The following is a 27,171-nucleotide window of genomic DNA, read 5'->3' as shown; positions in this document are numbered from 1 at the left end:
ATTATACAGTTGATATAATCTTTGTAATTTTATATTATACGATTGATAAAATCTTTGTAATTTTATATTATACGGTTGATATAATCTTTGTAATTTTATATTATAGGGTTGATGTAATCTTTGAAATTTTATATTATACAGTTGATATAATCTTTGAAATTTTATATTATACGGTTGATATAATCTTTGTAATTTTATATTATATGGTTGATAAAATCTTTGTAATTTTATATTATACAGTTGATATAATCTTTGTAGTTTTATATTATACGGTTGATATAATCTTTGTAGTTTTATATTATAAAGTTGATATAATCTTTGTAATTTTATATTATATGGTTGATAAAATCTTTGTAATTTTGTATTATACGGTTGATATAATCTTTGTAGTTTTATATTATACGGTTGATATAATCTTTGTAGTTTTATATTATAAAGTTGATATAATCTTTGTAATTTTACATTATATGGTTGATAAAATCTTTGTAATTTTGTATTATACGGTTGATAAAATCTTTGTAATTTTATATTATACGGTTGATAAAATCTTTGTAATTTTATGTTGTTGATATAATCTTTGTAATTTTATATTATATGGTTGATATAATCCTTGTAATTTTGTATTATACGGTTGATATAATCTTTGTAATTTTGTATTATATGGTTGATATAATCTTTGTAATTTTATATTATATGGTTGATATAATCTTTGTAATTTTATATTATATGGTTGATATAATCTTCGTAATTTTATATTATACGGTTGATATAATCTTTGTAGTTTTATATTATACGGTTGATATAATCTTTGTAATTTTATATTATACAGTTGATATAATCTTTGAAATTTTATATTATATGGTTGATATAATCTTTGTAGTTTTATATTATACGGTTGATAAAATCTTTGTAATTTTATTTTATATGGTTGATATAATCTTTGAAATTTTATATTATATGGTTGATATAATCTTCCTAATCTTATATTATACGGTTGATATAATCTTTGTAATTTTATATTATACGGTTGATATAATCTTTGTAATTTTATATTATATGGTTGATATAATCTTTGTAATTTTATATTATACGGTTGATATAATCTTTAAAATTTTATATTATATGGTTGATATAATCTTTGTAGTTTTATATTATACGGTTGATATAATCTTTGTAATTGTATATTATACGGTTGATAAAATCTTTGTAATTTTATACTATACGGTTGATATAATCTTTGAAATTTTGTATTATACGGTTGATATAATCTTTGTAATTTTATATTATATGGTTGATATAATCTTTGTAATTTTATATTATACAGTTGATAAAATCTTTGAAATTTTGTATTATACGGTTGATATAATCTTTGTAATTTTATATTATACGGTTGATGTAATCTTTGTAATTTTATATGTTACGGTTAATATAATCTTTGTAATTTTATATTATATGGTTGATGTGATCTTTGTAATTTTATATTATACGGTTGATATAATCTTTGTAATTTTATATTGTACGGTTGATATAATCTTTGTAATTTTATATTATATGGTTGATATAATCTTTGTAATTTTTTATTATACGGTTGATGTAATATTTGTAATCTTATATGTTACGGTTGATATAATCTTTGTAGTTTTATATTATACGGTTGATATAATCTTTGTAATTTTATATGTTACGGTTGATATAATCTTTGTAATTTTATATTATACGGTTGATATAATCTTTGTAGTTTTATATTATACGGTTGATATAACCTTTGTAATTTTATATGTTACGGTTGATATAAACTTTGTAATTTTATATTATGCGGTTGATATAATCTTTGTAATCTTATATGTTATGGTTGATATTATCTTTGTAATTTTATTCTTTGCAATATCATTTCTATTGCTGTTTAAAGTTTTAAACCTGAAATTATCTATGTAAGTTTTCTTATTTTAAGTATTAGAACAAAAATTTATTTTCAACCTGTGTCAGACTAAAAATTTAAATTCTAAAAGCTTAAACTTTTAATATGAAGAAATTGAATCTAAGATCTTTATTAATAAGATGGCTATGATAATTAAGCATCAAGAGAATATTAAAAATTCTAATTTTTCCTCTCTAAATCTCTTTAATTTTGTAGTAAATATTAAATATCATTAAAGCGTAAAAATATTAAATATAAAACAATTTTCGCGGTATTTGACACAAAAAAATCGAAAGATTTAAAAAATAAAGGATTCCTTATAATTATTTTAAATTCTATAGGAAATTTGCCCTCTTTAAATATTTTATTCATTTCATAGCCATGAGGAGAGCTGAGAGCAGACGAAGACGACTTACAGTAAACAGAAACACTCCTAAAGTACAATCCGCGGCAACATCCAGGTAAAACGCGCTTTTTATGCTTCAGCCCATTTTTAGGAATAGATATCTCAAACCATAAATTCTTTAAGATAAAATAATCTAAGTTGAAAATATCAAAGGTTTACATCATCAGATTTTTAAAATAAAGAGACTAGAAAATTTGTAGACTCAGTTCCTTTGTGTGAACAAAAAATTGCCAAGACAATTATAATAGAAACATTGCTTTATTAAAAGTTTGCATAAAAAAATCTATAAATTTATCTATCAAGATATCCTGAAGATTGCATCGAGAGATGAAACGATAAGAATATTAAAGATATTTTGTAGTCTTGTACTTATTTTACCTATCAAAATAAATCAAAAGACTTAGATACAACGTGTCCCATTAGACATGGGAATTAAATGACATTTTCTATATCGTCTTTGTTCCAAGCAAGATTACTTCGTAAAGCTAATTTTGTAGAATCACATGCAGTTAAAACATTAGACACCGAAAACTACAAGTCTCGGGATTTTCAAAATGTGATCTACTATTTTTTACCCTAAAAGTTTACAAAGGCAATAGGAAATTTTTCCAGATTCCAGTTTATTAAAACTTAAAACTTGTCAAGATTTGGCTTTTCAGTAAAATGTTTTAGAATCTTCATAAGACATTTAACTCCAGTAAAAATATGAATAAATGTGAGTGCATTTTGTTTATTGATAATATCTAGTTTTATTGCATATTTCCTGCCAAATTCTACTAGGATCCCCAGACCATACATTGACGACAAAATATCCCACCCAAACCTTCTCTACCTGTTTGCATCCTATCCTACCATTCCTGTTTACATCCCATCCTTCCCTTCCTGTTTACATTCCGTCCTTCACTTCCTGTTTACATTCCGTCCTTCACTTCCTGTTTACATGCCGTCCTTCCCTTCCTGTTTACATCCCGTCCTTCCCTTCCTGTTTCATCCCATTCTTCCCTTCCTGTTTACATCCCATCTTTCCCTTCCTGTTTACATCCCATCCTTCCCTTCCTGTTTACATCCCATCCTTCCCTTCCTGTTTACATCCCGTCCTTCTCTTCCTGTTTACATCCCATCCTTCCCTTCCTGTTTACATCCCATCCTTTCCTTCCTGTTTACATCCCATCCTACCATTCCTGTTTACATCCCATCCACATTCCGTCCTTTCCTTCCTTTTTACATCCCATCCTTCCCATTCCTGTTTACATCCCATCCTTCCCTTCCTGTTTACATCCCATCCTTTCCTTCCTGTTTACATCCCATCCTTCACTTCCTGTTTACATCCAATCCTATCCTTCCTGTTTACATCCCATCCTTCCCTTCCTGTTTACATCCCATCCTTCCTTTCCTGTTTACATCCCATCCTTCCCTTCTTGTTTACATCCCATCCTTTCCTTCCTGTTTACATTCCGTCCTTTCCTTCCTTTTTACATCCCATCCTTCCCTTCTTGTTTACATCCCATCCTTTCCTTCCTGTTTACATTCCGTCCTTTCCTTCCTTTTTACATCCCATCCTTCCCTTCTTGTTTACATCCCATCCTTCCCTTCCTGTTTACATCCCGTCCTTCCCTTCCTGTTTACATCCCATCCTTTCTTTCCTGTTTACATCCCATCCTTCCCTTCTTGTTTACATCCCATCCTTTCCTTCCTGTTTACATCCCATCCTTCCCTTCTTGTTTACATCCCATCCTTTCCTTCCTGTTTACATACCATCCTTCCCTTCTTGTTTACATCCCATCCTTCCCTTCCTGTTTACATACCATCCTTCATTTATATTTACTTTTAACTTGATCAGACAAAGCTTTGTGAATCGCGTATTGCAACTTTGCAAGGAGGTTCACTTGAATTTACACTTCCAGTCCCTTCAAAAAACTACTAACAAGAGCAAAGTCTCCACCTTTCTTTATACATAGTTCCCCCTCAAATATTTGTCTATGAAAAGGTGGGGATATTTCCTCGTCCCCCCCCTCCCCATTATTGGTATTTGTTTTACGCAGTTACCTTTTCTATGGATTTCTTTGAATAATTTATTCTAAAGCCTCAATATTGCAACAATGAAGTTCTGTTCAGATAAATCGGTTTTATGCATTTTATATCAAAAAGTGCATCTAGGGATTTTCCACAAGAAAAAAAACTAGGTTACACTAGAGGCGGGAATCATTTTCAGATATTTTTTTGAAATTCGAATTTTTTTTATTATTTGATTGAGGAATTTAAATATAAGATGTTTGTCACTTTTCAACTTTGTCTGCTCTACAATTTTGCTAAAATTATAGATATAAATCAAAACATTATCGAGCTTAGCCATATTTTAAAGTAAAAAGATGGACAAGGTAATAAAAGTTTTTTTGGTTTGAAAAATGAATACTTGTGAAAAACTTTAATTTTTAAAAAGGGAACTTTAAAACACTGTCCAATGCCCATCTTTAGATTTAACATTCTTTGCATGGATTACACAAATCTCATTTATGCATATGTTGGAGAAAGGGGCGTACACAGACCTGAATAGGAAAATATGGAAAGTAATTGCCAATTACCCCCGCCCCCCCCCCCGCCCCTGCCCCTTCTTACCTAGTTAATTCTCCTCTGCTAGAGTCTTTTCTGTACAATTTAAAATTTTAAAGAGTGTCGTTGAATGAAACTCCCTAGTTTCCTTTTTGGGGGTTTCTTAACATTTTGTAGATTTTGATTTAAGAGATTCGAAAAAAATGGAGAATATAAACAAGCTGAAAAACTTTGAACAGGAAAAATTAGGAGGGGATTTGAGCTTTACACTATCTATTTTTTTCACCAATAGCGAATGAAGACAAATACACAGGATGGCAGATGTCCCATCCCCCCCTCTATGTCTTACTCAAGATAAAAAAGTGGAAAATGTGTAAAACGCCCCCCCTACCCCGCTCCCCCTCCATCAAGAAAATTTTATTGAAAGTGTGTTAGCTAGCAATGCAGGAGCTGACACAGTAACATGACTGAAGCAAAATTAAAAACAAACAAGGGAGAGAGTAACCTTTTATTCTTATTTTTATTCTCAAAATTAGCCAAAGTATGATTGAAGGATGGACAAGGAATGGACGATCAAGAAGAAAGGATGAAAAGCAAGAAATATAGAAGTCTCAAAATATTTCCATCTGATATCATATTGAAATTGAAAAATATTGTAAAATTTAATTAAAATAAATTATTAAAGTTAAAAACAAGCTGAAAAAAAGTAATATTTCAATATACAAAACTATTGATATTCACAAAACTGCCTAACCCCGTTCGTAAACCCGGGGTTTTAAAACTGGTTTTCATAACGATACTCAGTCTTCAGTTTTGGGCTCAGGTTTCTCATGAATCGTGTAAAGTGCAATATCTTAAAAAGAGAAGTTTTTATTACAACTAGCACAGAACACATCAAATTGATGTGGAAAGGTGCATCAATTTTTAAGATTTAGACGACTTTTAAGTGTCGCAACGCCTTGACTTTTCATCTTACCTCATAATAACATAATAGTATAGGATATACTATTTTGTAAACCTAGACATGCACATTTTATAACTATACGCATTTGTTTATAGCTAAAGTTTTAAAGAAGAATTCTGAAAAATGAAATCAGATTTTTGCGCTAATAAAATTAAACTTTTTTAATTGGCTTTTTAACTTTTTAATTAAAAACTAATTTAATCGTCTTCAAAAAGGACGAAATTTCAATTTAATTATATCTTTGTTAGATTTGAAATATTTTTAAATTAGTTTACATTACATCTTGAAATTCATTTGTTAACAAAACTTTAAGATTTAGATATTTAGATTTGAAAATTTTACGTCTTTTTAACATTAATATAAAAAAATCAGTTTAATGAAGTGATTCAATATAAATTTAAGAATTCTATAGCATATTTAAATGTCAAAATATTCACCTTCATTAAAATGAAAATTTAGAATATTGAAAACAGATAAATTGAAATTGAAGAATTCTTAAAACTAAAAAATTATCCAAAAATTAAAAAAGTATGGTTTAAGGATTTTAATGATAAATTATTAAATGCTTAAAGGCAAAACTAGTTTAAACATTATATAATTTTTGTGGGACCAAAAATGGCCTCATGAGAGCCTTAAAGGGACTGTTAACATAAAAGTGACTCTCCATCTATAAAAGGGCATCTATGATACACAATGGTATCCTTAAAAGTTTTGTCTGATCAAGTATCAATTAGATATCTTTCCTTTTGTTCTTGAAAAACTTAATATATTTTCATTTGTGGTTTTTCTAAAAAGTGGCTTTCTTGTTTGGGAAAAAATGGAGAAATTAACAAAATTAAGCACTTTTGATGTTAAACACCGTTATCTTCCACATTATTGATCCGATTATGGTCTAAAGGGAACCGTTGTGAATCAGACATACCCCTCTCGAAATGGAGGATCGCTTTAAATTACAAGAACAGTCCATTTAAAGTTTCAAATATTTACGACACTGGGTTGCAAAGATATAGGAATTAGAAAATCAGAGTTTGTGGCAAAGACTCTTTAAACATCTTTAAAAAAGTACGTATAATTAGTTTTGAATAAATAATCATAAGTGTGACATATTATGATTGGTATTTTTTTTAAAATAATTTATACCTAGAAGAGCATCGTTGTTTGGTCTGAGCAGAGAGAATAGGAGGCAGAGGGATGCTAACAGCACAACTATGATGCTCATAGGTATTATTATTATCAGTGTTATCATTTATTTCATTAGTATACTTATTATTATTATTAAGGATTGAGAATAATGATGTTAATCATTATCATCATTATCATTTTTATCATCATAATCATTATTATTTTCATTATAAATAGGGGTAAAAATTTTAACCCTATTGTCATGATTATCTTTTTATTATTATCATTCCTATTACCATTAGTAGTATTATCGTGAAAAAGCGTTCTAACATGCAGCATGCTGGATCGGAGTCGGCAGTTTGCCATAAAATAATCCCAAAAATGATTAACTTTTAGAAATAACAAAATGTGCAACTGTAAATTAAGTTTAAAAGTTGATTAATTCTATTATTTGCCACCATCCCCTAACTGCCTGGAGAGAGAAACTTTTGATTAAGATAGCTCTTAGCGTCATCGCTTAACTTGATATCCACTGTACAAACTTTTGAATCGGCGTTTTTTTAACTCCTTAAATCGGGGAAAGTTGGCAATTTCTGGAATCTTCGGTTAAACCAGAGGAAGAGTACACAACTTTTAAGTTGTAGCTTAAAAACTCTGTAAAATAAAGAGTTAATGATTCAATTAAAATTAGTTTCATACTTTTATATTAAATCAAAAAATGGGTTTCATGAATACGCAAGTGCTGCAGCTTTTTAAAGAAAACTATATACGACTGCTGGGATTTGATAGGTTTATAAATTCAACTCGTCGATTCGATGTGCCAAATATTTGTAAGGTTTAGTTAAGGTTTAGTTTTAAGTTACGAGCGACATTTAAACTTTAACTTTTTATTCTGTAGTTTTAAACTCAGGGGAAAATGAATCGCCTAAGCATTGGAGTTTAAAGGGAGTAACTGGCTAGACATGGTAGTTGAACTGAGAGTGCATTATTGTAAATACATGTTTTATAATTCATTTGAGACCCGTTAGGGAACACGTTGAGAAAAAATGGTCAGTGAGGGATAATTAATCAATTTTGCTCTCTTACTGAGCAATCATACAGTTTACACCATAAAACCGTCTGATGGTTTCAAATGAATTCCAAAAAGTCTCTACACTACTGCATTATCAGCTCAACTACCATGCCTAGCCGGTCACTCCCTTTTCGATACAAAAGTTTTTGCCTCAAGCCCATTAAGATTCAAGTTAGTGAGGATCTGTCCATCAAGTTTGTCCAAAGTTTCTAAGCTTGTCAGAACAGAGAAAAACTTGTATAAAGTCTGTATAAAGCAGTTTCCTGAATTTATCCTGGAGAATTAGAGCTAGAGAGGAGTGCTGCCAGAAATACATAAATAAAGACAAATGGGATGAATAAAATCGGATTAAGGAATAAATTAATAATGAGAGTTTAAAGCGGATGTTTGCGAAAAAATGAAAATGGATGGATTCTATAAGTAAACTTATCAACTTAGAAAAGGATCGTTATAATAAATATTACCCGTTAAATTACAAGTCAATATTGTTTTATTATTACGCTTTTTCATTTTTTGTGAAAACTCTTAACTCTACATAAATTAATAAGGAAAGTTATAATTTGGCAATTAACTTAAATGAAATTAAGATGAAATTTGAAGCAAAATGCTGAATGAAAAAAATAAAATGCAAATTGAAAAAAAAATGATTGCAAGGAAAACAATTTTCTAATGTTTAATATATTTTTATATGAATTATTACAAGGAAATGAATTTTCGTATATTTGATATTTTAATAATAATTCTTCATTCAATATTGATTAATTAATATTTGAATATTCTACTGATTAAAAAGAGATTCTGATTAGTTGTGATTGCTGTTTTTCTCGTCGTTGAGATACCACTTGCTGTCATGTCAGCCCTACATACAATATCCTCCAGGTATAGATATATATATGCATTACTTTTATGTCAGCCCTACATACAATATCCTCCAGGTATAGATATATTTATGCATTACTTTTATGTCAGCCCTAAATACAATATCCTCCAGGAATAGCTAGATATATGCATTACTTTTATGTAAACCCTACATACAATATCCTACAAGCATGGAAATATTCCCTACTTTCATGCCAGCCCCGCTTACAACATCCTCGAGGTATAGCTAGACATATTCATTACTTTTATGTCAGTCCTACAAACAATATTCTCCAGGTATAGCTAGATATATTAATTTCTTTTATGTCAGCCCTACATACCATATCCTCCAGGTGTGTAGATATATTCATTACTTTTAAATCAGCCCTACATACAATATCATACAGGTATAGCTAGATATATGCATTACTTTTATGTCAACCCTACATACTATATCCACCAGGTATAAAAATTTTCCTTACTTTCATGTCAGCCCTGAATACAATATCCTCCAGGTATAGATAAATTTCTTACTTTCATGTCAACCCTACATAAAATATCATCCAGGTATAGATATATATATTATTATTATGTCAGTACCCTACATACAATATCATCCAGGTATAGTTATAAATATTATTTTTATGTCAGTACCCTACATGCAATATCCTATAAGTATAGAAATATTCCTTACTTTCATGTCAGCCTGCATACAATACCCTCTAGGTATAGATATATTCATTGCTTTCATGTCAGCTCTAAATACAATATCCTCCAGGTATAAACATATTCCTTACTTTTATGTCAGCCCTAAATACAATATCCTCCAGGTATAGATATATTCCTTACTTTTATGTCAGCCCTAAATACAATATCCTCCAGGTATAGATATATTCCTTACTTTTATGTCAGCCCTAAATACAATATCCTCCAGGTATAGATATATTCCTTACTTGTATGTCAGCCCTAAATACAATATCCTCAAGGTATAGATATATTCCTTACTTTTATGTCAGCCCTAAATACAATATCATACAGCTATAGATTTATATCTTACTTTTATGAACTATGAACTAATATACCTATGTTTAGTGTTCATGAGTTTATGAGCTATGAACTAATATACCTATGTTTAGTGTTCATGAGTTTATGAGCTATGAACTAATATATCTATGTTTAGTGTTCATGAGTTTATGAACTATGAACTAGCGAGGGATATTGTTCTGTTTATCGACACAACCATCTGCTTGAGCTACCCGGTCAACTTCGCAATCTACTGTGGAATGTCAAGGTAAAACGACCTTATAGGGATAGCCATTGTTACGCAATTCTCCATTTAAAAAGGGACATTCTTGATTCTGAAGCAAAAAAAGGCAATTAAAAGTAATCCATTTTTGGAATAGAGAAATCACTTAACTATCATAAAAACAAGAAGTCAAATATTTTTTGTAATAGTTTCAGTACACGCATTTCAGCACAGTAAGACCTTTAGGAAATATAACCAAATAAGACAATTACATGACACCCTTTCCCCTCCTTTTTGAGCCTATTTTTTTAAGATCTGAATTACTGTTATTTTTCATTGTCATTTTTTATTTATAAGTCTTCAGACAGTAAAAAGCTGTCAATGCCAGTTATAAATGTTTTTAATAATAAATGAATTGGTCTCGCAAAACTATTTTTTAAAACTGTAAAAATTTCTTATGCGTATTTTTATAATAATGGTGCCATCAATGTTAAGTCAGTGAGAGTATTGGTAGACTTTTCTTATGTTATTCCTAATTCAGGGAGAGTATTGGTAGACTTTTTCTTATACTTGTCCTGATTCAAGGACACTGTGGGTAGACTCTTATTACACTTTTCCTGATTCAAGACACTTTGGATAGACTCTTCTTATACTTGTCCTGATTCAAGGACACTGTGGGTAGACTCTTATTACACTTTTCCTGATTCAAGACACTTTGGATAGACTCTTCTTACACTTTTCCTGAATTTAAGAACACTTTGGATAGACTCTTCTTACACTTTTCCTGATTCAAGAACACTTTGGATAGAATATTCTTATACTTGTCCTGATTCAAGGACATTGTGGATAGACTCTTTTTAACACTTGTCATGATTAAAGGACACTGTGGATAAACTCTTATTATACTTGTCCTGATTCAAGGACACTGTGGATAGACTCTTCTTATACTTGTCTTGATTCAAGGACACTGTGGATAAACTCTTCTTATACTTGTCTTGATTCAAGGACACTGTGGATAAACTCTTCTTATACTTGTCCTGATTCAAGGACACTGTACTCTTCTTATACTTGTCCTGATTCAAGGACACTGTGGATAGACTCTTCTTATACTTGTCATGATTCAAGGACACTGTGGATAAACTCTTATTATACTTGTCCTGATTCAAGGACACTGTGGATAGACTCTTCTTACAATACTTGTCCTGATTCAAGGACACTGTGGATAGACTCTTCTTACAATACTTGTCCTGATTCAAGGACACTGTGGATAGACTCTTCTTATACTTGTCATGATTCAAGAACACTGTGGATAGACTCTTCTTATACTTGTCCTGATTCAAGGACACTGTGGATAGACTCTTCTTATACTAGTCCTGCTTTGTTGCAAAATTTGCAAAATAATTCTTAGCTTTAAGTATTCATTCATATAAAACCTTTTTGGTGATTTTGATTGGAAAAAATAATTTCATGGAACAGTAAAGTTATTAATACATCCAGGGTTACCTAAAATGTACGAGAGTTCAGATATGACTGTACGCAAATTGTTTAAAAACTTTTACCTTTATAGTTACTTCTAAAAACTTTTTACATTACTTTTCAAATTATAAAATTTTTTATGTATTTAGGCTGCAAAGACAATGGAGAAAGTTGTAAGAAATTAACCCTTTATAAAATAAAAAGACGATAACAATAGCTTCCTCATTGTTACTTAGATAAAGGCTTTAAGGGTATTTTGTGAATCGGAAATGCCGCGCTATAAATAAAATAAATGCCGTGCTATAAATAAAATAAATGTCGCGCTATAAATAAAATAAATGCCGTGCTATAAAAAAGATAAAGTTCGCGCTATTAAATAAAATAATTGCCGCGCTATAAATAAAATAAATGCCGCGCTATAAATAAAATAAATGCCGTGCTATAAATAAAATAAATGTCGCGCTATAAATAAAATAAATGCCGTGCTTTAAAAAAGATAAAGTTCGCGCTATTAAATAAAATAATTGCCGCGCTATAAATAAAATAAATGCCGCGCTATAAATAAAATAAATGCCGGCTATAAATAAAATAAATGTCGCGCTATAAATAAAATAAATGCCGTGCTTTAAAAAAGATAAAGTTCGCGCTATTAAATAAAATAATTGCCGCGCTATAAATAATAAAAACGCCGCGCTATAATAAAATAAATGCCGCGCCCTAAATAAAATAATTGCCGTGCTAAAAATAAAATAAATGCCGCGCTGTAGATAAAATAAATGCCGCCCTATAGATAAAGGATTATTTAAAATTATATTAATGTTTAGAACTGCAAAGAAAGCATAAACATATCTGGGATGCTTTGGTCTGCGATAAAGTTTAGAAAATGTTTTTAAAAGTTCCAGTTGGAAATATAAGTTCCAATCCCTTCTGTGAATAGGAAGGGAAACCATGTAACTAAAGTTTTGATCTAGTTTTGATTGATCACTTGCGAGGAAGGGTGAGTAGAGCCAGCATTAGCCCAGCGAAAAGACCTCCGAGCCTCCAGATTCGCGGAATGCCCTCCAGGTCCCTGCGATACCATCTCAGTGCCTCTCGTTATTTCTTCGAGCCTCTTCATAACTTCATACACAGATGTTTTTACGGGACTTGGAGGTCATTCTGCAAATCAGGAGGCTCCGGAGGTCATGTTCCGGGGTCATGATGGATCTGCACTCCCTGCCTCCACTTCCTCTTATAGTTTATCAAACTGAGAACCCAGTTTCTAATCAAATATCTCTAGAACAGTCTTCAGTTTTCTTTTAGCTATCACTCTATTAACTGGTTCCTTTGGCGGGTTAATTTGAGTCATCAAATCCATGCACCACGTATTTCTGTAAATTATTTCTTATTATTTTATGGTAGATTTCGCATTTATAAGTATAACCAGTATGAAATATAAATCCATCAATGTAATAGTTTTCGTTGTGGATATCACTATTTATTTTTGAACATTTCATAACATGTTTAACCCATTTCAACCCCCCGGGATACCCATAAGTTCCCTCAAAAAATGTCAGCTAATTTGGTCCAGACGTTTGGCCAGCTATAGCTATAATATAGAGATTATAAACTTTCAGAAATTAGAGAGGAGCCTTTGTTAATCGAATTAAAAATAAACCCACCTCCTATAGATGCAACACAGAGCTGGGTGTAACATGCTGTACAAATTGTGGGAAGCGGAAGATTATTCCAAATTAATTCAAATGGAATAATCAACCAGCGGACTTTTTTTCAGCATGTCACCCTTAGCTCTGTATAAAAATTGAATGGTTTGATCTTATTGTAAATCGGTTTAGAAGGGTTCTGTTCTGCCCTTCATTTCCAAAAGAGTATAATAAGGTTAAGAAACATTTTTTATATCCTGATAAAGTAGCTGTAAAAAACTTCATCGTCTTCTGAGATGAAAATGCACGGTTTTTCACGAAAACATCGCTGAGGCCAGAGGGGGTGGTTATTTTACTTGATTGTTTCAAGAGACGTAAAGTGACTTGACGTCCCTCTGTTGGGGGGAATCTTGGATTGGTTATGTTGGTCAAATAGCAATAAAATTCTTAACATCTTCAGCAAAGGTTCTGTGACACCTTTACGGATCTAAATTGATCCGTAATGAATAGGAAACCCTATCTCAAGTGTGTCTGTTGTATAGGTTTTCCATGGTTCAATTTAACCTAATTACAACAAGAACTGGTTTCTAACAAATAAATAGAAAATGGAAGAGATTGAAGAAGACGATGAAGATAGATCTTGGAAAGATAATCATATGAAAAGTATAAATAAAGTTTTAATCTACTTTTCAAAATTATACTTATTTTCTTATATTATTAAAGGGACTGTAAGCGTGACTTATAGTGACCCTCCATGCAATGCCTGATTTACAACGGTACTCTAAAAACCTTAATCCTATAAATTAGAAAAACAATATTTTAACCCAGAATATATGAACAAAAATATTTTTTTTTAAATGCAGAGTCGTCCCTTAAGTCTCCCCCGTTGTGGTTAACCCTGTATATTGATGTACAGATTAAATATTAAAGAAACTATATTTATTGATTAGAGTAAATATATTCCGTACACCTAAATGATACTCTATAAAAATGAATAAATAATTCCATTTTACTTCTTACTTATCATTTATTTTTACATGAATTGATAATATGTCCTTGTTTGGCTGCCTGAAATGATTTTTTTTTTAAATTGTGGTTTATCCATGAAAGTGATTTGCGGTATTGTGCTACGGAGAAAATGATCGAAATTGTCAGAATTTGATAATTTTTTAAGAGAAAAACGACTGTTTGCTTCCGCATTGTGCAGGTTTAAAAGGTTCTAATTTTGTTGCATAAAGCACTCTAGATGAACCACAAAGTTGGTACACTAGACGGGTTGGTACGAGTAAACAATACACCAGGCAATCCTTGCACTGGTTTGGATCATGCAACTTATGAACTTTTGTTACCTGGGTACTGTTATGAATCGGTGATTCCGCTTTACAAATAGAGCGTCATTTGAAGTAACGGCTGCTGACCGTTTAAGGTTTTTTCTTCATTTCGTCACTGCACACCACCCCCCCGTATATTTACATTTTTCACAAATTTTGTAAAATGTTATTATCAAGATGATTTCCATTTTAAAGATATTTTACATTTAACAAGGTTATAAAAAGTTGTGATTACAAGAATAAAATGTTAAGAGTTCGACTGAAAACATAGTTGTTACTCAATAAAAACTATTTTGTATTCTTAGAGGGTAATAAAAAGTATTACAACCCCCCCCCCCTCCCCCACGGCAAACATAAAAAGTGTGTAAATAAATAAAAAGGCATTGATAAACAAGAAAAGTGCATTGATTTTGGATATAAAAGTAGTACTGCAATCTCGATTCTTGTTTCATGTAGTACAACATTTTAGTACAAGGATCTATCTAAAGTGTTTAGAAAAAATTCAAAAATAATTTTTAATTCATTATTTATTTTGGACTGACTGTCAGCTGTGTTGAATTCAGACCGGACGTAACTCAAAACAGTACACACTTGAATTTTCAGCTAAAAACAAGTGGACCTCGATAAGTTTACACACATATATCTCTGTACTCAACGAGCATATGTTGAAGGGTACCGTTGTAAATCGGACATTGACCTAATTGAATAGGGGGTTACCTTGCAATAGTTTAAAAACTTTAAGACTATTGTAATTATTTCTTAAAGAGCATTCTTTGGATGATTTCTAATTTGAGTCAAAGAAATGTTAAAAATCATCACTTTTTTAATAATGTTCATTGTTTTCTTGTTTTGTCTGAGATAACTGAATTATATTTTTCATTTAGACAATTTCGGACAACATTCAGTTCTCTGATCCTCACCCCGTGCATCAGGTTGGTTCTAAAAAAAAACATTTCAAAATTTAAATGTCAAGGTTTTTCTGGTTAAGTCTTATTTCTCGAGAACATATATTATATTTAAATTTGAATGTCTCTTCTGAGTTTTTTAAACTTCCAAATGCTGATATTTTAAGCTGATAACACCATTTAAATTATATTTTTTTAACTCGTTCTTTTAAAGCTTGTGCACATTTGACACAATTTGTACTCATCTGAACTTGTTGAATTCATTTGTACTTATTTTTATTCATTTGTTCTCTCTTGTACTAAATTGTACTCATATGTACCCATTAGTGCTCGATTGTACTTATTTTACAAAAATAAAACTCAATCGATTTAAAGTTTTTCTTTGTTTGTATTTTATGTTCTTTCTTGATCAGATTATGTTGTTAAAACTTCTCGATACATATGATGAAAACTGCTCTATAATTATTAATAAGATGGAAAATTAATCGATAATTAGATGGAAAACTATTCAATAACGAGATGGAAAACTACTCGATAATTAGACGGAAAACAATTCAATAATGAGATGGAAAACTACTCGATAATAAGATGGAAAAATACTCGATAATAAGATGTAAACTAACCAATAATAAGGTGTAAACTACTCGATAATTAGGTGGAAATTTCTTAATAATTTGATAAAAACTACTCGAAGCTTTGAAGAAAACTACTCGGTGTAAACCACTTGTTTATTTTTAGACTGGTTAAACCTGCTCCTAGCCCTGATGAAAATATTGAGGAGAACCCTGAGAGGAGCAAATGGTAAGAAAAATTCTGTATTTTTATATCTTTGAAACCTTAGGGTGTAAACCTTTGATATTTCAAACTGTGGCCCTGTTAGTACAATATTTTCCCCCTTGTGTATATAATATATGATATGTAGGCTTACTTTATAGTGATCCCTTGGGGACCGTTCATTGTATACAGCTTAGACTTATAGAGATATTTTTCATGTACTCTACTAATTAGGGGAGGGAGGGGGGATAGTATTTTCATGAAAAGCTTGACAAAAGAATCTGGATTCAAATAAATAAATTCACGCAGAAGAGAGTGAAATGTGATGAGCTTCATGGTTAACATTCTTTCAAAATAATATACGGTAATAATAAAACCTGAAAACTCTGGAATAGGAAGTCGACTTTTAAACTCACAAGATGGCTTTGAATAATGCAATGAACTTGAGACACAGCAAATGTGTAGTGTAAACCCATTTTACTTAATAAGTGATTTATTAAGTGTCTAGTAAATCTGTTTGCTTTGAAACCACATCAAATGCACTTCAGTATTGCTTAAATGTCGTTTTCCTGTTCTACAGGGTTCTGGTTATCACTGTATCTTATGATGATTTTAACAAGCTCACCATACACGAAACCTAATTTAACGAGCTTATTGTAAACCGTTCCTTCAGAGATTTAACGATTGAAAACTAAAGAATTTTTTTCTCCAAAAAAGTCAAAATTAGATAAAAATCTCTATTCTGCATTTCATTAATTTTCGATGTAAGCTCGTGTTTATCGGTGCTCCGTGTTCTTGACATATATCGTGTGCTGTGTTGGCGCCAAGGTTGTGTGTTTTATGTTAATATAACCTGGTATTAGCTGGCAACTAAATATATATAAACAACTTCTCTTATCTTCAACCTTACTGCTCCTCATTTAGGGGCAAATAAAAAAGATTTTGGGGCCTTTCAGGATAGGGAAAATATCCTTTAAACATGTCAGAAATAAACAATTTTCAAGAAAGAGAAACAACGAAGACTTTAAAATTATTAATGCACGAATGTTTGTAAATTCAAGGAACTTTAAATAAGAATATATGTTTGGTAGGTACAATTCACAACAGTACCCTTTTAAACTTTCGCGGATTAATAATCTCAAAGTGTTTGTCGTTTCTCTCGCTCAAATAACGTCTTCAGATACTTTTGGAGAAAATTCAACGGTTCAAAAGGGCGTTCTTACTCTTTAATATTCACATACCCTTTAATATTCACATACCCTTTAATACTCACATACCCTTTAATATTCACATACCCTTTAATCTTCACATACCCTTTAATCTTCACATACCCTTTAATATTCACATACCCTTTAATATTCACATACCCTTTAATATTCACATACATAAACCATATGACTTTTCCTAATTTTCCATCTAATGTAAAAACTATCTAAATATTTCTATGAAAGGATCTAGAGTGCTGATTGAAGAATAATCGGAAGTAACTGTCAATGCACCATCATTGTATATCTTTGATACTCTCAAACGTTAATGGGTAAATGTTGCAAGGTTGCAATCTAGAAATCTTTCTTTTTAATTTCCTTTTCAACCGACATGGTACGGTAGCTTTCCCTAATACTTTCTGTTGTTTAACTATTTTTAGGAATTTTTCAGGATTATATGGTATTACCCAAAAAATTTAATTTTAATTAATAATAAAAGGAAATTGGTTTGAAAAATGAGAAAAAATAAAAAAAAATAAGGAAAGAAAATTTTGGGAAAGAAGAAAAGATGTAAGAATAATATAATATAACTATAGCTAGGGAACCAGACACTGCAGGTTACTCATAGTTACTCCCGCCGTTTAACCGCACATAGTCGATTTTATCGAGAATCTAAACAGCTAAAAAAAGTCAACCCACTCGACTAAAAACTGTTAAGCAACGCTAAGCACATTCCTGTGGTTCTCCCGAGTTCCCCAATTAAAATTTGAGGCAAATCGTGAGTTATAATCGTTCATACAAACAGACAGACACCCAAACAGATATCACAACTTTATATATGTTGGTACATTATAAGAATTGCTGGGATCATGGTTCAAAAAAAGATAAAAGAGCATAGATCTGTTAAAGTTGGGATATTTTATATCTACTAAATGGGGTCTGTTGTGTACAATCGGAGTACATCATCAATTTACAGATATCTGCAGGGAAAGTTATCATTTTTAATGCCATATGATACGAATTACAAAACCTAAAAAATAGACTACTTTCTTGAAATTTTATGTCTTTTAAATTAGAAAATATTGTTGAAATTTAGATTTTTATTTAAAATTGTAAAGTTAGAATCCCTGGAAGTGTCCATGGACTAATTTTCTCTTATACATATTATTTTAGATTAAAAATCAAATTAATTTATTTAGGAATAATGGAGCAGGGCCCAGTACAAAGATTACAAAAGCAACCGTAGCTGGTACAACAGAGGCAAATGGTCTGCTTACAACAAACTTCTAAATGTAATCATGTACAGGGCTATCGACCAACTTCATGTGTACATAGGGAATCAACAAGTTTAACATGTACTATGTACATAGTCTATAAAGGAGCTTATACATGTACAGAGCTGTCAACCAACTTTTAAATGTTCACCTGTACAAGAATATCAACCAACTTCACTTGTACATACGCTATATCAACCATCTTCTAAATTTACACATGTATTGTACAGAGATATCAACCATTTTTTAATGTACAAATTTAAAAGAGTTAAAAGAATATCAATTATCTTCAAAATGTAAAGATGTACAGGGCTATCAATCAAATTTATGGCACACATTTACATTGTACAAACCAAAGATACCAAACGGAGACAAGTACAATGCTGCCAAATAAATGAACGAATGAACAAGGCTAATACTCATTCCATACTCCATGTATATTGTACATGTACATGTATATGTACGTGTATTTGAACGCTGCTGCAAATCACAAACTTTAAACTGTACACTGTGCAGGATAAACAGTACATACATAAATAATACATATATATCAGGGAGTAAGGAATAGAAGGGAGAGACAACTGACGCGGTTCGCCCTACCATATGATTATACATGCTTTGCAGACGGTACTCCATTTTATATCGAGCTGTTTGGTTTCTTTAGTAGGGCCCCACAGGAAAAATATGTATTGGCGAAACTGGTCAGAAAATTGAGCCAATACATATTTTTCCTGTGGGGCCCTACTAAAGAAACCAAACAGCTCGATATAAAATGGAGTACCGTCTGCAAAGCATGTATAATCATATGGTAGGGCGAACCGCGTCAGTTGTCTCTCCCTTCTATTCCTTACTCCCTGATATATATGCTCCTAGATTTACGTGACTATTATCAACATTAAAGAACAGTTTCTCATGTACAATTGTACGTGGGTATATTCGGTGATACAAATACATTAATTTGTAACAGTGAGGGTATAGGGATCAATTCTTACAAAACAAAAAAACAAATAATTAAAACATAATTAATTTGTTCAATGAAAGTTGATAAACCGGTTTGACCAGGGATTAATCCTTTCATTACGAGAAAATCGGCCATCTTTCTTTTCCAAACCAATCGGCCATCTTTCTTTTCCAAACCAATCATTGTGTATACACTATACAGGCGTGTCAAAATAAAAATACCCGACAATGGACAGACATTTTTTATTCAAAATATGTTTGGCTAAAATTGTCAGTCTTTTTCTACCAATTATATTTTATACCACCCTTTATGAAATAGAAGAAATATTACACATTGCATGATTTAAAAGTGAATCGTTTATTGGACACAAAATTGGAAACCTGTCATATCAAGAAATTTAAGATATGAAAAATTTTCTAACCGTTTATTATTGTAAACAGGGCGTATTCAGGGGGGGGCTATGGGGGCTACGCCCCCCCCCCCTGAACCAGTGAAATCTATTAATTTCAGGGGGTTTTCAGACCCCAACGGGTGCTTAGCCCCACTGGAAAGATAAAAAAATGTAAGCCTCCACCCCTGGACAAAATCCTGAATACGCCCCTGTAATGTAAACATATAGTATTAAAAAATGATGTGAGCGTGTTGTGACCTATTCAATGTGAATCAATGGAGTTTGCCCATACAGATCTTAGACTTAAAAATTAAAATAGAATATTATTTTTTACGCGAGCAAAATACATTTTCTGAAGTTTTAGTTAAACTAATAAACATGAATTGTAAGATGTTTTGCTTGAAATATTATGCGCTGGTTTTACAGTAATATCCAGATCAAATAGAGTAGATTTTACGTCAAAAATTAATTTATTTTCATAGCGCATTCTCTCATTGAATGTTATTGAATTGTTAGATCTAGCTTAATGGAGACAAAAAAATTTAATGTTTCAACAAAAATATTAAGTGTATGTTGTTCATCTTATAACGAGAACTCCGTAATTCGTTTAAAGAGACTGTAGGCGTAATTTAAAGTGATCCTCTCTTAGCAAAGTGACATGTCCGATTCACAACACTACCCTTTAAAACTACTAATATTTACTTTCCACAGAATTCGCAGAATAAATTTAATATTTTAGTGTAGAACCAAAGAGAATAGAATATATATTAGAATGGAATTTAATCAATCCTTCGGTATGAATTTTGTCAGTCCCTTTCAGCCTGAAAGGGAGTTCAAAGTGTACAAATCATGTAAATGTTCACAAATTATATGCAGTAGAGTACAAATTAATACAGTATGTTCCCTAGACTATCCATTTCAATTTCGATTTTTTAAAGCTGTTAAATAAACTTTCTAAAATGAATTAGGTGACTTAAAAAACATCATTTGATTTATAGTTATAACACCCTATCATCGTTTGTAAAGTGAAAGGCATAGAGTCTATTTGAAATGATTATTGGTTAATTTTGAAACCAGCCTATTTCATAATTTGGTTTTCTTTTAATATTAATTTTAGATTTTCTATAAAATAATGTTCCAGGGCCCAAAAGGTAATGTAGCGCAAATATGTGAAGTACACCTGCAGTATGGAAACAGTACAACAAAATGGCCGTTTTTTACTTTTTTCTAGTAAATTCCCCTCTAATATATATTCTATTATCTTTGTGTTGAACACAGGATGATATCAGTCAAAGAATTAGGGGGTATTTTTGTACTCCCTTTTGCATGCAGGGGCTTTTGAAACCCCGCTTACAGTCCCTTTAAGAAAAAAAATGAAAAACGTTAAAAAAATATTGAAATGAATGTGATGTATCTAGGAAATAAAAACATTTGTTGTCTTAAATAAAGATTTATTATAATAGGTGTCTATTCAGAAAACGCTTAAAATTCAAAAGAAATTTCAAATTTTAAATTACAAATGTTCCAGGAAAACTATGTTTGAAAATTACATCAAGTAAGAAATAAAGTATAATTATTAAGTTCTGAAAACCTGTAATTTCATGATCTCATCTGTTATTGCTAAAACATATTTAAAAAATTGTAAAAGTATGTTTTTACGGGCTAACAGATTTCCTAAAACTTTTACAATAACGAAGTTTGGTAAAACAATGATTTTTTATCTCATATACCATACTCGTAAAAGGATTTTTATCATGTATTTACAAATAAGCTTTACCAGATTTCTTAAAATGGAAGTTCAAAAATGTTTTAAATTTTTAAAGACTACTGCCGTAGCTCCCTTACGATTAAAAAAGATAGATTTTTTGGAAAAACAGTGGCTAATGGTGAAAATTGCATGATTTTTCTCAGAAAAAGTTAAAACTTCCTTTTTCGTGTAAAAATTAAAATCTCCAAAAATCCCCCATCCATAAACCAAAAAAAGCCTAGTCATGTATAATGTATATTTAATACTTGTTTTTGTCATGATTGTTGTAAAATTGTCAACTTGTCTCTTTAGTTTAAAGTGGGGTTTACCGGACAAAAAAAAAGTCAAATCATCATTTCTCAAATATTTTTTTAAAACTTAGATCAAACTCCTGCATTTAATTTTTAAATAGAAGGAAGACTTCACTTCAAATTCAAAGTTCAAGGGACATTCAAAGTCATTTTGGTTGCCCACAATTTATAGACTATATATGTGTCATTTAAAATCATGTTAAAAGTCTCTTTTAGCAGAAAATTGAAGTTATAATAATGGTAGGGGGGGGGGGTCTGCAGATTTCTTAAAAGTTTTAGAAGGAGGGGGAAGGGCGGTAGGGGGGGGGGTAGTATAATTAACGGTAAAAATCATAATATTAATATTATAATTTATTTGCAAAACTTACTTTGAAACATGTATATGAATAGTATAGGAATATATAAAATATATTTATTTAATTGAAAAATCTGTAGGTTTAGAGAAATAAAATGGAATTTAAATTTATGTAATGAATGTTTAAAATATATGTTAAAATGTAAAAAATGTGGATAAATATATTTATTGTTTTGTTTCACTTCTTTTTGGATTTTGTAATATAGATTTTTTTGGAAACCACTGTAATAAACTGCCTTTGGGAACCACTGTAATATACTATAATTTGTTTGGGAATTACTGTAACACCACAATATTTTATATTTTGGGGATAGCTTTAATGTCAATTATTTATGGGACTACCGTTTGTATTATACTAAGTTTTCCTAATATAATTTTAGCTTTAAACTTTTTTAATATTTTAATTTTTCTTAAACATCGATACAAGAAACATCGATACAAGAAAAAGGCTTATTAAATTCCTTACCGTCATCTCTGAAATCCTGTAACTTAATTATCATATAAATTTCCGTGAAAACTGTCTACGACTCCTACCAAAATTATGAAACCTGACTAAATGGCCCTGCCTGACATGCTGACCCATATGGTTCACATTGTTGAAATTAACTAAGACGACTGTCAATTTAGAAGACCCATCCATCCTTCCAGTCCAAACTTAATTCTTTTTCGTGGATTTTCTAATTTTGATTTTTCTAATTCTGACCATTCTTAAAATTTTCCTGAGGTCCGACAATAAATTTGGGCCAAACAACCAATCACTCAAACTAGCAAAGTATATATATATAAATTATATATATATATATATATATATATATTTAATCTTGATTCTGTGTTTATATTGTCTTGTAATCTACTTCAGGATTGGCATGCAGTAATACTTATTTTATTTATCTTACTAGAGCTGAAAACTTCAGAATGGTGGATATCGAGATTAATGCTTGATCCTCACTTTTTCTTAATAACGAGACTAACCTAATCTTGTCCTTTTATCCTCAATCAAGGTCACATATATGAAGCCGATAAATCTAAAATTTTGCGCGCCATTTAAGATTAACATACAGAAACGGGAGGGACTTTCAATTTTTAAAAACCGGTTCTTGATTTTTCTCTACTATATCCAAGAAAGAACGGTTTAAAAAGAAAATCGATCAGATTAAGTGATAGGGATTAAAGAAATCTTATTCTAAAGTTTTCAGCATAGGCTAAATTACAATAGTTACTTTATTCTCTTTAATGATTACCATTTTCCAAACCTTAGGTCGGAATTAATGAATAGTGAGAAGTAGTTAAACTAGGTGAAAGTTGAACTTTTAATCTAGAAAATTGGTTCAACTAAAATTCTGTTATCTACGTAATCTTCAAGAATGATAAAGTTGACAAAGAAAGATAGTATTTTCTCATTTGTGTAAAAAGCTCATTGGAACCTTCGGGTCATTTCAAGTACCGCATCGACTTTAAACCAGGCAGAGCAAGCTGTACAGTACAAATACAGACTATATAAGGTAAAACTGGACAGTACGCCAAATGAACAATCCAATTTAACCCTATTCCTACTGGGGGGGGCAATTTGACCCCCCCCCTGTAGTTTTTTTTACATAACTCAAAAAGTATTGGTCTGAGGCTGTTGAAATTTTCTGACTTTTCCTACATACCCAAAGCCTTCCCTTTAGGCCTAAAACCGGGCTTTAATACTAACTGCCTGAGTCCTCAGGCATACTGCCTGAATGACTGCTTTTTCCTGTAGCAAACTAAATCTTTGTTTTGACCCACTTCCACTTGTCAGATTTTGATAAAATTTAGCTTTTTGGAAAGCCTTCGACATAAGGAAACGAATTGCACAAGTTTTGCGAAAAAAATGGCAAATTTTTTGCAAACAACCTGTCAAAGGAAATTTGCACATTTTTAGTTTTTCTCGATTAAAAATCAGGTTATTTAAAATTTTGCAAAAACTTTTGCATATTTGAAATGGCATGGTCAAGGGCTTTTCAAAAATGTAGAATTTTTCATTTTTTGGACAAATTTTTTTTCCAAACATTTTTACTATATAACTGGATTTTGCGATAAAAAATTCAATTTTTGCAAATTTGTAAATTTTTTTGCAGATTTAAAAGTAGAGCACAAGAGCTTTCCAATGATGTATCATTTGTCATATTTGGACATAAAACATGGGATTTAGAGGGGGGGTCAAATTTCCCCCCCCCCCCAGCATATCCTGGTTTTCAAGTACCCCAGCAGAGATAGGGTTAATAAAATCTATGTGAGCTTAACACATCAACTCATATATTCTAAAATAAAAATTAATAATTACATCAGAAACGGGATAAAATAGTTTGAATCGTATTATTTACATAATTAAGTTAATTAGACGTTCATTTATAGTCTATAAGAAGTTAAACTACCTTTTCCTGGTTCATCTAATTCTTCATAATATCCAATATCTTGCGTCGTAGAATGTCACAATTAAAGGGATTGTACAGGAAAAATAAAAGGGGGTAAAGGATGAAACCTGAAATTTTCAGGTTTCATCCTATGACCCAGGATGAAACCTGAAATTTTCAGGTTTCATCCTATGACCCTTTTCATTTTTCCTTTACAGTCCCTTTAAGTATGGATATCTGATTTATCTTTAATGAGACTAAACATATCTGTGTACCTTTGCAACTCTACCTTACCACGCTATTATCAATTACCGCTTAAGTTCTTTAATAAACAGAAAGCAGACTTAGAATAAAAAGATGATTGCAAAGATTGTTATCAAGAAATTGATCATAAAAAGAATATGAAAAAAATTATCTCAGTATTAATACATTAATTTACATAATAAATTAGCATATAACAAACATATGACGAATATGCAGAAATCAATTAATAATCTGACGAATATGAGTCAAAGGACGATTATGTATAAATAAATGATTAATGTGACGATTTTGAATTGAATGATGATTATGAAGAAATTATTTAATAACCTGAAGAATATAAATACAGGGACGATTATGAAGAAATTAATGAATTAAGTTACAATGACGATTATGAAGAAATTTATAAATTATCTGACGACTATGAATTAATGGACGACTATATAGAAATAAATGATTAAAGTGACGAATACTTAACAAATGAAAGTTATGACTTTAATGTCACAAGTTTCAACCTTTTAACTTCTCTATGGAATTCTAAAGTTACAAGTGTTCTATTGGTTTTTTTCACTCTCTAGGGTTCTAATAAGGGTTTCAAGCTAACGAAAACTTTCGAGCAAAAATGCGAAAATGTTTGCTCGTACTACGCAAAATTTCGCGAAAATTAATTAAGCGAAAAAATGCGAAAACGAGTCAAAATTTTCGCAATTTTCGGGAAAAATTAAATGTTACCAAAACTATAACAATTAATTGCGCAAAAAAACTTACGAAATCTCTACTCTCAGAGCTCAGCATGAGAACTTTTATTATATCATAATTAATAATTTCTCTTGCTTTACTTTCCATGTTCGATGAAGAGAATTTGATATATCTAGTATTACTAACTGACTCTAAATATAAGTAACGCATGTTTAGAGAAAAAAACCTCCCATATCCTTAACACTTTTTTAGGGATGTGATCTTAGGGGTCTAATTCATTACCCCCCCCAACCGAATTAGCCTATTTTTTGCGAAATATTCGCCTTTCTTATTTTGCGAAAATTTCACATTTTCGCGAAACAGATCAAAGCGAAATTTGCGAAAAAGCGAACATTTCCGCATTTTTCACGAGCAAAAAAATTGCAAAAAAATGCGAAATTTCAGACGAACATATTTTTTCGCGAAAATTTTAGCGAAACGATTTTCCCCTCTCGCTGTAAACCCTAGTTTTAATTTAAAACAAAATGTTTTCTCCTGTTTTCCTTCTCTGTGGATCTAAAGTCACAAGTTTTCTCCTGTTTTCCTTCTCTATGGTTGTAAAGTCACAAATTTGCTCCTGTTTTCCTTCTCTGTGGTTCTAAAGTCGCAAGTTTTCTCGTGTTTTCCTTCCCATGGTTGTAAAGGCACAAGTTTTCTCCTGTTTTCCTTCTCTATGGTTCAAATGTCACAAGTTTTCTCTTATTTTTCCTCTCTATGGTTCTATAGGTCACAAGTTTCCCCCTGTTTTCCCTGTCTATGGTTCTATAGGTCACAACTTTCCCCCTGTTTTCCCTCTCTATGGTTCTATAGGTCACAAATTTTCTCCCGTTTTCCCCTTCTTTGGATCAAAAATCACAAGTTTCAACCTTTTTCCTTCTCTATGGTTCAAATGTCACAAGCTTTCTCTTATTTTCCCTCTCTATGGTTCTATAGGTCACACATTTTCTCCCGTTTTCTCCCTCTTTGGATCGAAAATCACAAGTTTTAACCTTTCTCCTTCTCTATGGTTAAAATATCACAAGCTTTCCCCTGTTTTCCCTTTCTATGGTTCTATAGGTCACAAGTTTTCCCCTGTTTTCCCTGTCTATGGTTCCATCAAGATTGAATGGTGGACAAAGCTGAGGTTTTCTATTAAACCTAGAGCTGCATTATTTATGTTGTTTACGTTCTCCCCCAGGTGTCTCAAAAAACATATTTCATTTTACAAAAACCGAAAATGCCAGTTCACCTGAACTACTGCTATTGTAACCCAGTTTAAAGATAATTTAAAACTTTTCATCGGAAT

At 31.1% G+C, this 27,171-nt stretch overlaps 1 protein-coding gene across 1 annotated transcript in view; it reads left to right on the top strand.

The window, feature by feature from the left end:
* LOC111696154 (sex peptide receptor) overlaps positions 1–20,834 on the top strand; it is a 34,018-nt gene extending 13,184 nt beyond the window's left edge. The window contains exons 6-13 of the mRNA XM_023465705.1: positions 2,298–2,379; positions 6,983–7,059; positions 8,839–8,911; positions 10,071–10,181; positions 15,471–15,518; positions 16,230–16,292; positions 18,670–19,268; positions 19,618–20,834. Coding sequence (XP_023321473.1) covers positions 2,298–2,379; positions 6,983–7,059; positions 8,839–8,911; positions 10,071–10,181; positions 15,471–15,518; positions 16,230–16,292; positions 18,670–18,760 — 545 coding nt within the window. The 3' untranslated portion in view covers positions 18,761–19,268; positions 19,618–20,834. The remainder of the gene's footprint in view (positions 1–2,297; positions 2,380–6,982; positions 7,060–8,838; positions 8,912–10,070; positions 10,182–15,470; positions 15,519–16,229; positions 16,293–18,669; positions 19,269–19,617) is intronic.
* Positions 20,835–27,171: the final 6,337 nt, after the last annotated feature.

This window comes from Eurytemora carolleeae, unplaced genomic scaffold (assembly GCF_000591075.1).
Source record: "Eurytemora carolleeae unplaced genomic scaffold, Eaff_2.0 scaffold80, whole genome shotgun sequence".
In the NCBI taxonomy this organism is placed as follows: domain Eukaryota; kingdom Metazoa; phylum Arthropoda; class Copepoda; order Calanoida; family Temoridae; genus Eurytemora; species Eurytemora carolleeae.
Note: the sequence above shows the minus strand (reverse complement) of the source record. Positions and strands in the feature narration are given on the sequence as shown.